This window comes from Nerophis lumbriciformis, linkage group LG09 (assembly GCF_033978685.3).
Source record: "Nerophis lumbriciformis linkage group LG09, RoL_Nlum_v2.1, whole genome shotgun sequence".
Classification (NCBI taxonomy): Eukaryota; Metazoa; Chordata; class Actinopteri; order Syngnathiformes; family Syngnathidae; genus Nerophis; species Nerophis lumbriciformis.
The window spans coordinates 50,415,001-50,432,500 of record NC_084556.2 but is presented as its reverse complement, the minus strand read 5'-3'; the positions used below and the strand labels follow the sequence as shown (position 1 = coordinate 50,432,500).

At 44.3% G+C, this 17,500-nt stretch overlaps 1 protein-coding gene across 1 annotated transcript in view; it reads left to right on the top strand.

Moving 5' to 3' along the window:
• Positions 1-17,500, top strand: part of crebrf (creb3 regulatory factor) — a 57,846-nt gene that overhangs the window by 38,994 nt on the left and 1,352 nt on the right. The window contains exons 5-10 of the mRNA XM_061962946.1: positions 1-298; positions 359-556; positions 8,129-8,318; positions 8,417-8,490; positions 8,560-8,679; positions 17,434-17,500. The exon at positions 1-298 is cut by the window's left edge and continues 775 nt beyond it; the exon at positions 17,434-17,500 is cut by the window's right edge and continues 1,352 nt beyond it. Of these exons, the coding sequence (XP_061818930.1) occupies positions 1-298; positions 359-556; positions 8,129-8,318; positions 8,417-8,490; positions 8,560-8,679; positions 17,434-17,500 (947 nt within the window). The remainder of the gene's footprint in view (positions 299-358; positions 557-8,128; positions 8,319-8,416; positions 8,491-8,559; positions 8,680-17,433) is intronic.

Sequence of the window (17,500 nt, the reverse complement as noted above, 5' to 3'; positions counted from 1 at the left end):
AAGAGCAAGGAAGAAGAACACAACTACTCGCTCTTCCTGACGCGAAGACGTCTGGCGGGAAGAAGCCACTCCTACCTGGAGGAGGAGGAGGAAGAAGAGGAGGAAGAAGAAGAGGAGGAAGAGGAAGCGGAGGAGGAGGAGGAGGAGGATGAAGGCGACGGCCTGGAGCTGGACGATGAAGACCACGACGAAGGTTTCGGCAGCGAGCACGAGCTGTCCGACAACGAGGACGAGGACGAGGACGAAGACTACGAAGCCGACAAGGACGACGACATGAGCGACGCCTTCTCCGAGCCAGGTAGGCGCTCGCCCTCGCCGACTTCCTGGTCGCGTGTCTCACCCTCTTCTCCCCGGTCAGGCTGCGACGCGGCGCTGATGGACGACGTCAAGGGTCTGACGGCGGGGGTGTCGGGCCACAAGCGAGGGAAGCGCCGCTACTTCTGGGAGTACAGCGAGCAGCTGACGCCCTCCAAGCAGGAGCGCATGCTCAAACCCTCCGAGTGGGACCGCCACACGTTGCCGAGCAACCTGTACCAGAAGAACGGACCCCTGCACGGTGAGACCCTCGCGCCTCCAAATGTTGGCCCACTTTTGCACTTGGTAACTTGGGTCAGCGCTACGCTGTCTAAAGTAAAAAAGTGTACACAGTGTACTCATTGAAGTGTACTGGTAGAACTAGTATTCATTTTTTTAATAAATTTTTGAAAATTATCAATCAATTTTTTTTAAAGAAATAGAAAATTATGAATCAAAAAATAAAAAATCTATTTAAAAAAAATTATGAATCAAGGTTTTTTTTTTTAAATTGTCATCGATTTTTTAAAATTAGGTATAAAATAAATTATATTTAAAAAAAGAAATACTTTTTTATTTGATTTTAATCGATTTTTTAAAATTATTAATCAATTGTTAATTTTCAAAAATAGATTTTCAGAAAAATTCATTGATTACATTTTTTTTTAAATTTGTGAAAATGATCAAACAATTTTTCTAAAATAAATCATCGATTGAAGAAAATTATCAATTTAAAAAAAATGTTTTACCGAAAATTAGGAGTCGATTTATAAAAATATCTTTGTTAAAGAAAATTAATTCCGATTTAAATCGATTTTTGAAAATTATGAATCGATTTTTTTAAAAATCTTCGATTTAAGAAAACATTTAATACATTTTTTAAAAATGTTTCACCGATTTTTGAGAATTAGGTATAAAATAAATTATATTTAAAAAATAAATACCTTTTTATTAGATTTTAATCGATTTTTTCAAATTATTAATCGATTATTAATTTTCGTAAATGGATTTTCAGAAAAATTCATCGATTACATTTTTTTTTAGTTAGTGAAAATTATCAATACATTTTTCTAAAAAAAAATCAATTGAAGAAAATTATCAATCAGTTTTTAAAAAATGTTTCACCGAAAATTAGGAGTCGATTTATAAAAATATATCTTTGTTAAAAAAAACAACATTCCGATTCAAATCGATTTTTGAAAATTATGAATCGATTTTTTTAAAAATCATCAATTTAAGAAAAAATTTAATACATTTTTAAAAAATGTTTCACCGATTTTTTTTTAAATTAAAAAATCGATTTATATAAATATATTTTTGTTTACAAAAAATTCCGATTTAAATCGATTTTTGGAAATTATGAATCGATTTAGAATCTGGTTGAACGGAAATTGGGATTCGGATGTGAATCGATTTTTTTTTGTGTGCACCCGTAGTCAATGTGGTAGGTTTTAAATAGTGCTAACATCCGTGGCTAAGTGCTAACACGACCCTCACGATTCGATTTGATTCCGATTCTATTCAAACAGCTTCTCGCCATGTATTATTTGGTATAAAAATAAATAAAAAACACAAAGATGGCTTATAAACGTCTTTTCTTAAAAAAAAAAGAGAAAAAAGGTAACAACAGTTTCTTGAAAGCTATGAATCGATTTAGAATCCGAATAAATAAGAGAAGCAGAAATACATATATTATGTAATTAAAATGATCTGTGCGCTGTCGCACTTAATGAAAGCTACGTGGCGGCCATCTTGGTGGGGGCAACTGCTATTTTAAAGCAATGCAATATGTTGTACATTAAAAATAAATCAAAGGGAACAAATGTGTTTATACTTGGGTAATTGATTCCGAATGACTTTTTTTAATCTATTCTTGACCAATGACAATCAACTAGTTCTAATGCTAAAGCTGAGTACGCTGCTATAGGGTCCTTCCACAGCTAATTGGGGCCTTCACGCATTAGCAGGGCAGGTCATTACGGTGGCCATGTTGGGTGGGGGCAACATTTCTATTAAAGGCAATAATCCAAGATATAAGCAAGACGGAGTGCCTCTTGTGCAGCATTCCATTTACCTTGGGAGTAATAAGTCAAGTTGGAAATGACGTCACCGCCCAGCTATGAGCGTTCCAGTTAACCAGGTCGGAAATGAAGATGGCCACATCCACAAAAGCTATTTTTGCGCTTGCCTTGTCTGAATATAAACAACTTGTGGGAAAATATGCACCCTGACTTCAAACACGGTGGATGAAGAGGAAACACAGACGTACTGTATATACCATGTGACATAAATGTAGTTCACACTATGGTCACGTTACCGTATATAAACTATTCATCGTATGTGGGCCATTTAGTGCGACAATAACTAATCAGAAGCCTAACTAATCATGCTGCCGTAAACATCAGAGTTACAACTTGGTACCTGACACAAGGTGGCTGTAAACATGCTAATGTTAGCATGTTTACATTTAGCATGTTAACTTATTCAGCCCAAATTTGCCGCCGTACACCCCAGAGTCACAACTTGGTACTTGACATATGCTGGCTGTAAACACGCTAATGTTAGCATGTTAGAATTTAGCATGTTATCAGGCTAACATTAGCGTGCTAACTTTTTTTTGCCTATTTTGCTGCCCTAAACATCAGTTACAACTTGGCACTTGACACAAGGTGGCTGTAGTGGCTAATGTTAGCATGCTAACTTATTTAGTAAATTCTGCTGCCGTACACCTCAGAGTCACAACTTGGTACCTGACCGATGCTAACTGTAATCATGTTAATGTTAGCATGCTAACTTTTTTCCCGCCAATTTTGCTGCAGTACACCTCAAAGTCACAACTTGCTAACTGTAAACATGCTAACGTGAGTGTGCTAACTTCATGAGCCCATTTTGCTGCCGTTCACCTCAGAGTCACAACTTGGTACCTGACAGATGCTAACTGTAAACATGCTAACAATACCATTCTAACTTTATTAGCCCATTTTGCTGCAGTACACCTCAGAGTCACAGCTTGGTACCTGACACATGCTAACTGTAAACATGCTGATGTTAGCCTGTTAAAATGTAGCATGCTAACAGGCTAAGATTAGCATGCTAACTTTTTGGCCAATTTTACTGCCGTACACCTTAGAGCAGGGGTGCTCACACTTTTTCTGCAGGCGAGCTACTTTTCAATTGATCAAGTCGTGGGGATCTACCTCATTCATATATATCATTTATATTTACTTATTTATGTAATATATGTTTTTGTTAACCTCCTCTCTGAGCTGCCACCTTAACGTGGTAGAGGAGTTTGCGTGTCCCAATGATCCTAGGAGCTATGTTGTCCGGGGGCTTTATGCCCCCTGGTAGGGTCTCCCAAGACAAACTGGTCCTAGGTGAGGGATCAGACAAAGAGCGGCTCGAAGACCTCCATGAATAATAAAAAACAAGGACCCAGATTTCCCTCGCCCGGACGCGGGTCACCGGGGCCCCCCTCTGGAGCCAGGCCCGGAGGTGGGGCACGATGGCGAGCGCCTGGTGGCCGGGCCTGTCCCCATGGGGCCCGGCCGGGCACAGCCCGAAGAGGCAAAGTGGGTCCCCCCTCCAATGGGCTCACCACCCATGGCAGGGGTCATAGAGGTCGGGTGCGATGTGACCTGGGCGGCAGCCGAAGGCAGGGCACTTGGCAGTCCGATCCTCGGCTACAGAAGCTAGCTCTTGGGACGTGGAACGTCACCTCGCTGGGGGGGAAGGAGCCTGAGCTAGTGCGCGAAGTGGAGAAGTTCCGGCTAGATATAGTCGGACTCACTTCGACGCACAGCAAGGGCTCTGGAACCAGTTCTCTCGAGAGGGGCTGGACTCTCTTCCACTCTGGCGTTGCCGGCAGTGAGAGGCGACGGGCTGGGGTGGCAATTCTTGTTGCCCCCCGGCTCAGAGCCTGTACGTTGGAGTTCAACCCGGTGGACGAGAGGGTAGCTTCCCTCCGCCTTCGGGTGGGGGAACGGGTCCTGACTGTGGTTTGCGCTTACGCGACAAACCGCAGCTCAGAGTACCCACCCTTTTTGGATTCACTCGAGGGAGTACTTGAGAGTGCTGCCCCGGGTGACTTCAATGCTCATGTTGGCAGCGACAGTGAAACCTGGAGAGGCGTGATTGGGAAGAATGGCTGCCCGGATCTGAACCTGAGCGGTGTTTTGTTATTGGACTTTTGTGCCCGCCACAGATTGTCCATAACGAACACCATGTTCAAACATGTAGTTGTGTCATCGTATTTGCGGCCTCATGTTTTGGACACTCGGGTGAAGAGAGGGGCGGAGCTTTCTACCGATCACCACCTGGTGGTGAGTTGGCTGCGATGGGGGGGGAGGATGCCGGACAGACCTGGCAGGCCCAAACGCATTGTGAGGGTTTGCTGGGAACGTCTGGCAGAGTCTCCTGTCAGAGAGAGTTTCAATTCCCACCTCCGGAAGAACTTTGAACATGTCACGAGGGAGGTGCTGGACATTGAGTCCGAATGGACCATGTTCCGCGCCTCTATAGTCGAGGCGACTGATTGGAGCTGTGGCCGCAAGGTAGTTGGTGCTTGTCGTGGCGGTAATCCTAGAACCCTTTGGTGGACACCGGCGGTGAGGGATGCCGTCAAGCTGAAGAAGGAGTCCTATCGGGTTCTTTTGGCTCATAGGACTCCTGAGGCAGCGGACAGATACCGACAGGCCAAGCGGTGTGCGGCTTCAGCGGTCGCAGAGGCAAAAACTCGGACATGGGAGGAGTTCGGGGAAGCCATGGAAAACAACTTCCAGACGGCTTCGAAGCAATTCTGGACCACCATCCGCCGTCTCAGGAAGGGGAAGCAGTGCACTATCAACACCGTGTATGGCGGGGATGGTGTTCTGCTGACCTCGACTGCGGATGTTGTGGATCGGTGGAGGGAATACTTCGAAGACCTCCTCAATCCCACCAACACGTCTTCTTATGAGGAAGCAGTGCCTGGGGAGTCTGTGGTAGGCTCTCCTATTTCTGGGGATGAGGTTGCTGAGGTAGTTAAAAAGCTCCTCGGTGGCAAGGCCCCAGGGGTAGATGAGATCCGCCCGGAGTTCCTTAAGGCTCTGGATGCTGTGGGGCTGTCTTGGTTGACAAGACTCTGCAGCATCGCGTGGACATCGGGGGCGGTACCTCTGGATTGGCAGACTGGGGTGGTGGTTCCTCTCTTTAAGAAGGGGAACCGGAGGGTGTGCTCTAACTATCGTGGGATCACACTCCTCAGCCTTCCCGGTAAGGTCTATTCAGGTGTACTGGAGAGGAGGCTACGCCGGATAGTCGAACCTTGGATTCAGGAAGAACAGTGTGGTTTTCGGCCTGGTCGTGGAACTGTGGACCAGCTCTATACTCTCGGCAGGGTCCTTGAGGGTGCATGGGAGTTTGCCCAACCAGTCTACATGTGTTTTGTGGACTTGGAGAAGGCATTCGACCGTGTCCCTCGGGAAGTCCTGTGGGGAGTGCTCAGAGAGTATGGGGTATCGGACTGTCTGATTGTGGCAGTCTGCTCCCTGTATGCTCAGTGCCAGAGCTTGGTCCGCATTGCCGGCAGTAAGTCGGACACGTTTCCAGTGAGGGTTGGACTCCGCCAAGGCTGCCCTTTGTCACCGATTCTGTTCATAACTTTTATGGACAGAATTTGAGGGGATCTGGTTTGGTGGCTGCAGGATTAGGTCTCTGCTTTTTGCAGATGATGTGGTCCTGATGGCTTCATCTGGCCAGGATCTTCAGCTCTCACTGGATCAGTTCGCAGCCGAGTGTGAAGCGACTGGGATGAGAATCAGCACCTCCAAGTCAGAGTCCATGGTTCTCGCCCGGAAAAGGGTGGAGTGCCATCTCCGGGTTGGGGAGGAGATCTTGCCCCAAGTGGAGGAGTTCAAGTACCTCGGAGTCTTGTTCACGAGTGAGGGAAGAGTGGATTGTGAGATCGACAGGCGGATCGGTGCGGCGTCTTCAGTAATGCGGACGCTGTATCGATCCGTTGTGGTGAAGAAGGAGCTGAGCCGGAAGGCAAAGCTCTCAATTTACCGGTCGATCTACGTTCCCATCCTCACCTATGGTCATGAGCTTTGGGTTATGACAGAAAGGACAAGATCACGGGTACAAGCGGCCGAAATGAGTTTCCTCCGCCGGGTGGCGGGGCTCTCCCTTAGAGATAGGGTGAGAAGCTCTGCCATCCGGGGGGGAGCTCAAAGTAAAGCCGCTGCTCCTCCACATCGAGAGGAGCCAGATGAGGTGGTTCGGGCATCTGGTCAGGATGCCACCCGAACGCCTCCCTAGGGAGGTGTTTAGGGCACGTCCGACCGGTAGGAGGCCGCGGGGAAGACCCAGGACACGTTGGGAAGACTATGTCTCCCGGCTGGCCTGGGAACGCCTCGGGGTCCCACAGGAAGAGCTGGACGAAGTGGCTGGGGAGAGGGAAGTGTGGGCTTCCCTGCTTCGGCTGCTGCCCCCGCGACCCGACCTCGGATAAGCGGAAGAAGATGGATGGATGTTTTTGTTAACAAGTTAAAGGTGTTTAATGATAATGCAAGCATGTTTAACACATATAGTTAATACTGTTAATACATTAAAGGTGTTTAATGATAATACAAGTATGTTTAATACATATAGTTAATATTGTTAACAAGTTAAAGGTGTTTAAAGATAATGCAAGTATGTTTAACACATATAGTTAATATTGTTAACAAGTTAAAGGTGGTTAAAAATAATACAAGCCTGTTTAACACAAATAGTTAATATTGTTAACAAGTTAAAGGTGGTTAAAGATAATACAAGCATGTTTAACACATATAGATTCCTTTCTTTCATGAAGACAAGAATATAAGTTGGTGTATTACCTGATTGTGATGACTTGCATTGATTGGAATCAGACAGTTGTGATGATAACGTCCGCATTTTCGAATGGAGGAGAAAAAAAGTCCTCCTTTCTGTCCAATACCACATGAAAGTGGTTGGTTTTTGGCATCTTATTTGTCCAGCTTCCGTACTCCTTTGTATACACTTTACAAGAAATACATTGTCGGCAAACTCCGTAGCTTGCTAGCTTGTGCACGCCAGCTTTCTGAGACTCTTATTTTGGTAGCGCAGGCAGGATGAAGCAGAGCTTTTATTGTGCAACTGTGCAGTCGGTCTTTGGAGTTTTGACGACAGGTACGGCGCCAGAGTCTGTTGAAATAAAGTGTTTCTCGCCTTCCAGTCGGTAATCTCAGAAGACCCTCGGGTGCCGTGAATGTCAATCAAGTGACGAAAGTGACGTCATAGTGAAGATTTATGATCGCTCATTTTTAGGACTATTTTTTTAATGCCTGGCTGGTGATCGACTGACACACCCTCCGAGATCGACCGGTAGATCGCGATCGACGTAATGAGCACCCCTGCCTTAGAGTCACAACTTGGTACCTGACAGATGCTAACTTTAAACATGCTAATGTTAGCATGCTAACTTTTTAAGCCAAATTTTCTGCCATACACCTCACTCACATTTGGTACCTGACAGATGCTAACTGTAAACATGCTAATGTTAGCATGCTTACTTTTTTTTTTTTTCTTTGCCAATTTTGCTGCCGTATACCTCAAAGTCACAACCTGCTACCTGACAGGTGCTAACTGTAAACATGTTAATGTTGGCATACTAACTTTTTTTAGCCAATTTTGTGGGGTTCTATAACTCGGCACGTGACGCATGCTAACTGATAGCATGGTATTATTAGCGTTTTTCAGCCGTACACCTCAGTCTTATGTTTTGGTACTTGACACATGCTAACTGTAAGCGTGAAAGAACATGCGTTGATTATGTGACGGCGTCCTCGCGCAGGCAAGTACATGCTGAAGAAGTCTCGGCGTACGGACGTGGAAGACCTGACCCCCAATCCCAGGAAGCTTCTTCAGATCGGCACGGAGCTGCGAAAACTCAACAAGGTGATCGGCGACCTGACGCCCGTCAGCGAGCTGCCCTTCACCGCGCGGCCCTGGTCCCGCAAGGAGAAGAACAAACTGGCGTCCAGGTAAGTGTGCGTGCGCACACACACACACACACACACACACACACACACACACACACACACACACACACACACACACATAACCACAAGTGTGTGTGCAGGGCCTGTCGTCTGAAGAAGAAGGCTCAGTACGAAGCCAACAAGGTCAAACTGTGGGGACTAAGCACCGAGTACGGTGAGTTGGCTTGTGTCGCCGTGGTAACCGCGACCACTTCCTGACTCACTTCCTGCCGCCGCCCCTCAGACCGCCTGCTGTTCGTCATCAACGCCATCAAGGAGGAGATCGTCGCCCGCGCGGAGGACTCGTCTCCTCGGCCCAGCAACATGAGCGACACGCTGGAGCGACTCATCCAGGAGACCCTCGGTGAGGCGCAGCATGCTAACATGCTAATTTTAGCGCATGCTAACTTTTTTTTTAGCCAATTTTGCTGCTGTAAACATCAGAGTTATAACTTGATACCTGACACAAGGTGGCTGTAAACATGCTAATGTTAGCATGTTCAAATTTAGCATGCTAACTTATTCAGCAATATTTTGCTGCCGTACACCTCAGAGTCACAACTTGGTACCTGACAGATGCTAACTTTAAACATGCTAATGTTAGCATGCTAACTTTTTAAGCCAATTTTTCTGCCGTACGCCTCACTCACATTTAGTACCTGACAGATGCTAACTTTAAACATGCTATTGTTAGCATGCTAACTTTTTAAGCCAATTTTTCTGCCATACGCCTCACTCACATTTGGTACCTGACAGATGCTAACTTTAAACATGCTAATGTTAGCATGATAACTTTTTAAGCCAATTTTTCTGCCGTACACCTCACTCACATTTGGTACCTGACAGATGCTAACTGTAATCATGCTAATGTTAGCATGCTTACTTTATCATCCCATGTTTGCTGCCGTTCACCTCAGAGTCACAACTTCGTACCTGACAGATGCTAACTTTAAACATGCTAATGTTAGCATACTAACATTTTAAGCCAACATTTCTGCCATACACCTCACTCACATTTGGTACATGACAGATGCTAATTTTAAACATGCTAATGTTAGCATGCTAACTTTTTAAGCCAAATTTTCTGCTATACACCTCACTCACATTTGGTACCTGACAGATGCTAACTTTAAACATGCTAATGTTAGCATCCTAACTTTTTTAAGCCAATTTTTCTGCCGTACGCCTCACTCACATTTGGTACCTGACAGATGCTAACTTTAAACATGCTAATGTTAGCATGATAACTTTTTAAGCCAAATTTTCTGCCGTACACCTCACTCACATTTGGTACCTGACAGATGCTAACTGTAAACATGCTAATGTTAGCATGCTTACTTTATTATCCCATTTTTGCTGTCGTACACCTCAGAGTCACAACTTGGTACCTGACAGATGCTAACTTTAAACATGCTAATGTTAGCATGCTAACTTTTTAAAGCCAATTTTTCTGCCGTACGCCTCATTCACATTTGGTACCTGACAGATGCTAACTTTAAACATGCTAATGTTAGCATGCTGACTTTTTTGTGTGCCAATTTTGCTGCCGTACACCTCAAAGTCACAACCTGCTACCTGACAGGTGCTAACTGTAAACATGCTAATGTTAGCGTGCTTACTTTATTATCCCATTTTTGCTGCCGTACACCTCAGAGTCACAACTTGGTACCTGACAGGTGCTAACTGTAAGCATGCTTACTTTATTATCCCATTTTTGCTGTCGTACACCTCAGAGTCACAACTTGGTACCTGGCAGATGCTAACTTTAAACATGCTAATGTTAGCATGCTAACTTTTTTAAAGCCAATTTTTCTGCCGTACGCCTCACTCACATTTGGTACCTGACAGATGCTAACTTTAAACATACTAATGTTAGCATGCTAACTTTTCAAGCCACATTTTCTGCCATACACCTCACTCACATTTGGTACCTGACAGATGCTAACTTTAAACATGCTAATGTTAGTATACTAACTTTTTTAAGCCAATTTTTCTGCCATACGCCTCACTCACATTTGATACCAGACAGATGCTAACTGTAAACATGCTAATGTTAGCATGCTTACTTTATTATCCCATTTTTGCTGCCGTTCACCTCAGAGTCACAACTTGGTACATGACAGATGCTAACTTTAAACATGCTAATGTTAGCATGCTAACTTTTTAAGCCAAATTTTCTGCCATACACCTCACTCACATTTGGTACCTGACAGATGCTAACTTTAAACATACTAATGTTAGCATGCTAACTTTTTTAAGCCAAATTTTCTGCCATACACCTCACTCACATTTGGTACCTGACAGATGCTAACTGTAAACATGCTAATGTTAGCATGCTTACTTTATTATCCCAATTTTGCTGCCGTTCACCTCAGAGTCACAACTTGGTACATGACAGATGCTAACTTTAAACATGCTAATGTTAGCATGCTAACTTTTTAAGCCAAATTTTCTGCCATACACCTCACTCACATTTGGTACCTGACAGATGCTAACTTTAAACATGCTATTGTTAGCATGCTAACTTTTTAAGCCAATTTTTCTGCCGTACACCTCACTCACATTTGGTACCTGACAGATGCTAACTTTAAACATGCTAATGTTAGCATGCTAACTTTTTAAGCCAATTTTTTTTGCCATACGCCTCACTCACATTTGGTACCTGACAGATGCTAACTTTAAACATGCTAATGTTAGTATACTAACTTTTTTAAGCCAATTTTTCTGCCATACGCCTCACTCACATTTGATACCTGACAGATGCTAACTGTAAACATGCTAATGTTAGCATGCTGACTTTTTTTTGTGCCAACTTTGCTGCCGTACACCTCAAAGTTACAACCTGCTATCTGACAGGTGCTAACTGTAAACGTGCTAATGTTAGCATGCTTACTTTATTATCCCATTTTTGCTGCCGTTCACCTCAGAGTCACAACTTGGTACCTGACAGATGCTAACTTTAAACATGCTAATGTTAGCATGCTAACTTTTTAAAGCCAATTTTTCTGCCGTACACCTCACTCACATTTGGTTCACGTCCTACCTCACCGATAGAACAGGGTTCGTCTCTCTGGGAGAGGCAAAGTCGGACACACTCTCTGTCACCTGTGGTGTCCCTCAAGGATCTGTCCTCGGCCCCACCCTTTTCACACTCTACATGCTCCCCCTTGGCCGTGCCATCATCCACACTTACCAACTGCCTGGAGGAGATAAAGGGGTGGATGAAACACAATTTTCTTCAACTAAACAGCTCCAAAACCGAAGCCATTCTAGTCGGCAGCCCGCATCAGACACCAACACCAGCATCACCTTCTCATCCTCAGTCACTAATCTGGGTGTTAGAATGGACCCTCACTTGACCTTTGAGGCTCAAATAAAACAACTGTGCAAGACCTCCTTCTACCACCTTAAGAACGTTGCTAAACTCCGCCCCTCACTCACTCTCTCTGATGCCGAGAGGCTCGTCCACGCCTTTGTCTCCTCCAGGCTAGACTACTGCAACGCCCTTCTTGTCGGGATCCCCAGCAAAAACATCCAGAAGCTACAATACATCCAGAATAGTGCTGCTAGGATCCTGATGAGAGTGCGGAAATATGACCACATCACACCAACTCTCAAATCCCTTCACTGGCTTCCTGTTCCACTCAGGATTGAATTCAAAGTCTCCCTACTAACCCTCCATGGAAATGCCCCCCCTCTACCTCAAAGAACTAGTCACCCCCAAATCCTCCACACGACACCTCCGCTCCGGACAGGCTAACCTCCTCCAACCTCCGAGGACAAAGCTACGAACAATGGGAGACCGGGCTTCCTGCTCCGCCGCTCCCAGTCTGTGGAACGCTCTCCCTGACCACCTGAGGGCACCACAGACTGTGGATGTTTCTAAAAAAAAAAAGGCTTAAAAACCCTTCTTTTTAAAAAAGCCTTTTTTTAGATATATGCACCTTAGAGATGCGCGGTTTGCGGGCACAACCGCGGAGTCCGCGGATTATCCGCGGATCGGGCGGATGAAATTAAAAAAAAATTAGATTTTATCCGCGGGTCGGGTCGGGTCGGGTCGGGTCGGGTCGGGCGGTTGAAATAAAAAAAAAATTAGATTTTAAATAGATTCAGGCGGGTGGCAGTTAAACCAATTCGGAAATATATATACATAGTTAAATGTTGTTACCCACATACGAAAAACGATCAGGCACCTGCTGCATATGCCACAACTGAAGAAAAAAAAGAAAAAGAGATGGACACTTTTACGGAGCGGAGAAGGGACGCCCCACCGGGAGCCGTAGCTGAGGCGATCCGAGAGAAGGGCCCGACGCACGTCCAGGGTCACCACCGCGCCCACCGCACCGACACCTCGCCTCGTCCGCCTTCGCCGCGGCCGGCGTCACGCGCAGCAGGTAAGCACAGCTTACCTGCCCGCCACCCCTGTTGCCGGGGGCGCGTAACAGGGGTCACTCCGCGCGCAGTGCGCTCACGAAAGGGGTGGGGCTCACCCTGGTTGATATAGACAGCAGGACGGCGGCCATGGAAGTCGGAACCCGCTAAGGAGTGTGTAACAACCCACCTGCCGAATCAACTAGCCCTGAAAATGGATGGCGCTGGAGCGTCGGGCCCATATACCCGGCCGTCGCCGGCAGCGAGACGCGCTTGGAGGTGCGCTCAGCGCGGCTCCCATATGATTGCGCACTGGTGTGCGTCTGGGTCGTGACAGCGTGGCACGCGAATGTCTGTACTGCATTGGATCAGTCTCCTTTCTTTAACAGGCAAAAGCTTTATAACCTCACCAATGCCTTGCATCGTCTATATTAGATATATAACAACGGGCGGGTGCGGGCGGGTGCGGTTCTGATCAAATGTTAGATCGGGTGGATGGCGGATGGTTGACGACTTTCTGATGCGGTTGCGGATGAAATAATTGCCTATCCGTGCATCTCTAATGCACCTAAAAACCTCCAATTTTTTCAAAAGCTGACAGTGCGCCTTATAATCCAGTGCGCCTTATATATGGACCAATATTGAGCCACAACAGGTCTCGCAAGGGATGCATAACGTAACCCCAGCCTCTACTATGCGCCTTATAATGCGGTGCGCCTTATATATAAACAAAGTTTTAAAATAGGCCATTCATTGAAGGTGCGCCTTATAATCCGGTGCGCCTTATAGTGCGGAAAATACGGTACTAGTTTTAGCTATTTGGCTGTTCTAGTTTTTATTTTTATTTCTTTTTTATTATCTTTTTATTTTATTTTTTTTAATACACTGTAGCACTTTGAGGTTGTTTACTCAATGTAAAGTGCTTTTTGCAAATAAAATCTATTATTATTATTATTTTTATTACCTGACAGATGCTAACTGTAAACATTTTTTTTGCCAATTTTGTTGCCGTACACCTCAAAGTCACAACCTGCTACCTGACAGGTGCTAACTGTAAGCATGCTTACTTTATTATCCCATTTTTGCTGCCGTTCACCTCAGTGTCTCAACTTAGTACCCGACACATGTTAACTGTAAACATGCTAACATTAGCGTGCCAAATTTATTAGCTCATTTTGCTGCCGTTCAACTCAGAGTCACATAAGGACTCGTCACCTCGGCCCAGCAAGTGGCCTAGTGGTTAGAGTGTCCGCCCTGAGATCGGTAGGTTGTGAGTTCAAACCCCGGCTGAGTCATACCAAAGACTATACAAAAATCACCACAAATTAACCTCCTCCAACCTCCGAGGACAAAGCTACGAACAATGGGAGACCGGGCTTTCTGCTCCGCCGCTCCCAGTCTGTGGAACGCTCTCCCTGACCACCTGAGGGCACCACAGACTGTGGATGCTTCTAAAAAAAGGCTTAAAAACCCTTCTTTTTAAAAAAGCCTTTTTTTTAGATATATGCACCTAAAAACCTCCATTTTTTTCAAAAGCTGACAGTGCGCCTTATAATCCAGTGCGCCTTATATATGGACCAATATTGAGCCACAACAGGTCTCGCAACTACGGGATGCATAACGTAACCCCAGCCTCTACTATGCGCCTTATAATGCGGTGCGCCTTATATATAAACAAAGTTTTAAAATAGGCCATTCATTGAAGGTGCGCCTTATAATCCGGTGCGCCTTATAGTGCGGAAAATACGGTACTAGTTTTAGCTATTTGGCTGTTCTAGTTTTTATTTTTATTTATTTTTTATTATCTTTTTATTTTTTTAATACACTGTAGCACTTTGAGGTTGTTTACTCAATGTAAAGTGCTTTTTACAAATAAAATCTATTATTATTATTATTATTATTATTACCTGACAGATGCTAACTGTTAACATTTTTTTTTTGCCAATTTTGTTGCCGTACACCTCAAAGTCACAACCTGCTACCTGACAGGTGCTAACTGTAAGCATGCTTACTTTATTATCCCATTTTTGCTGCCGTTCACCTCGGTGTCTCAACTTAGTACCTGACACATGTTAACTGTAAACACGCTAACATTAGCATGCCAAATTTATTAGCTCATTTTGCTGCCGTTCAACTCAGAGTCACATAAGGACTAGTGGCCTAGTGGTTAGAGTGTCCACCCTGAGATCGGTAGGTTGTGAGTTCAAACCCCGGCTGAGTCATACCAAAGACTATACAAAAAATCACCAAAAAATTATTCCCGGGCGCGGCCACCGCTGCTGCTCACTGCTCCCCTCACCTCCCAGGAGGTGATCAAGGGTGATGGGTCAAATGCAGAGAATAATTTCGCCACACCTAGTGTGTGTGTGACAATCATTGGTACTTTAACTTGAACTTAACACGCTGGAGCGACTCATCCAGGAGACCCTCGGTGGGGCGGAGCCTCTCGCTGCTCATTTGCATATACTGTAGTGAACAGGCCCGGCCCTAACCAATCTGGCGCCCTAGGCAAGATTTTAGGTGGCGCCCCCCCACATCGGCAGTGAAGTGTATATACTCACAAGCAGAGGTGGGTAGAGTAGCCAGAAATTGTACTCAAGTAAGAGTACTGTTACTTTAGAGATTTATTACTCAAGTAAAAGTAAGGAGTAGTCACCCAAATATTTACTTGAGTAAAAGTAAAAAGTATGTTGTGAAAAAACTACTCAAGTACTGAGTAACTGATGAGTAACATACACACACATATCATATATATATATATATATATATATATATATATACATATATATATACATACATTGATATATACAGTATATAATTTATATTTATTTATTTTGCCGTTTTTGTTTACATGTTAAAGGTGTTTTAATGAATATACATGCATGTTTAACACATATAGATTCCTTTCTTTCATGAAGACAAGAATATAAGTTGGTGTATTACCTGATTCTGATGACTTGCATTGATTGTAATCAGACAGTAGTGATGATAGCGTCCACGTTTTCAAATGGAGGAGAAAAAAAGTTCCTCCTTTCTGTCTAATACCACATGAAAGTGGTTGGTTTTTGGCATCTTATCTGTCCAGCTTCCATATTCGTTTTTATACACTTTACAAGAAATACATTGGCGGCAAACTCCGTAGCTTGCCAGCTTGTTTGCGCTGGCTTTCGGAGACTCTTGTTTTGAAAGCGCAGGCGCGATGGAGCGGCACTTTTATTGTGAAGACAGGAACTGTGCAGTCAGTCTTTAGGCTTGTGACGGGATGTACGTTTGAAATAAAAAAGGGTCTTTTTTCCTTCACACTTTTGATTGATTGATTGGAACTTTTATTAGTAGATTGCACAGTACAGTACATATTCCGTACAATTGACCACTAAATGGTAACACCCCAATAAGTTTTTCAACTTGTTTAAGTCAGGTCATGTGACCGCCTGGCTCTGTTTGATTGGTCCAACGTCACCAGTGACTGCATCTGATTGGTGGAACGGAGTCAAACGTCACTAGTGACTGCATTTTATTGGTGGAACGGAGTGAAACGTCACCAGTAACGCAGGCACTTTGAAGGTCTGTCTGACAGACCAAAACAAACAAAGCGTGCATTAACAGATCGATAAAAATGAGTAGCGAGTAGCGAGCTGAATGTAGATAAAAGTAGCGGAGTAAAAGTAGCGGAGTAAAAGTAGCGTTTCTTCTCTATAAATATACTCAAGTAAAAGTAAAAGTAAGTTGCATTAAAACTACTCTTAGAAGTACAATTTATCCCAAAAGTTACTCAAGTAGATGTAACGGAGTAAATGTAGCGCGTTACTACCCACCTCTGCTCACAAGAAACCGAATAGCTTTGTCTTTGACCTTTTTTTTTTTTACTTACAACTATACCTAATATATAAAGGGGTGGAAAAGTGACTATTACCTGCAGGGCAAACATTAGCTAACCAGAAGGCAATAACAATGTAAACAAAAAACACCTGCTTAAAAGATCTAATACAAATGTCCCTGAGGAATGTAAGGTGGGAGTACTGTAATTACCTAACGTTACATTATTATTTTCCATAACAATTTAGCCCCCTCCACAATATTAACCCGACATTAAAACAGAACTAGCTATTTATTGATTAGCAATTGCCGAATCATGTAACATTAGCTTAATGCTAAAAAGCCAGGTTACTATCACATTCTGTAACAGACAAATCATTTCATGTAGGCTAACGTTACCTACCTGCTACCTCTGTCTTTTCTCGTTTCTACTCCTCTTCTTTTCTCTTTTTTCTTCCCTGGGCACCTGACAGTTTTGGCCGTTTTGACATCTTGTGTTGATTTTTTGATGTGGTGACGTCCAAAAAGAGTCATGATACGGGAAATGACCCGTATCATGACTCACCGTGCGGGGGGAGGGGGGGGTGTAATGTTGTAACAAATAACATTTCTATTAAATAGGCTTTACTTTGCATTTTAATTAACGTGGGATTATTTTTTGTATTTAGAAATAATAGTACCAACTTTTTTTTTTCTTTTTTTTTTTTCTCCAACATTTGTGGCACTGGCGTGGCGCCCCCTGATGGACGGCGCCCTTAGCATTTGCCTATACGGCCTATGCCACGGGCCGGCCCTGGTAGTGAAGCACAATTAACTTCTTGTAATCCAGCACAGTGTGTGCTACAGTAACATTAGTAGCGTGTGTGTGTGCGTGTGTATACACAGAGGAATGTCAACTCTCGTTCACCTCCAACTTCCTGTGTGTGTGCAGTGGAACCGCCTGTTGCCGGCCAGACTTCGGACTTCGTCAACAAGATCCTGGAGAACACGGGAGGCGG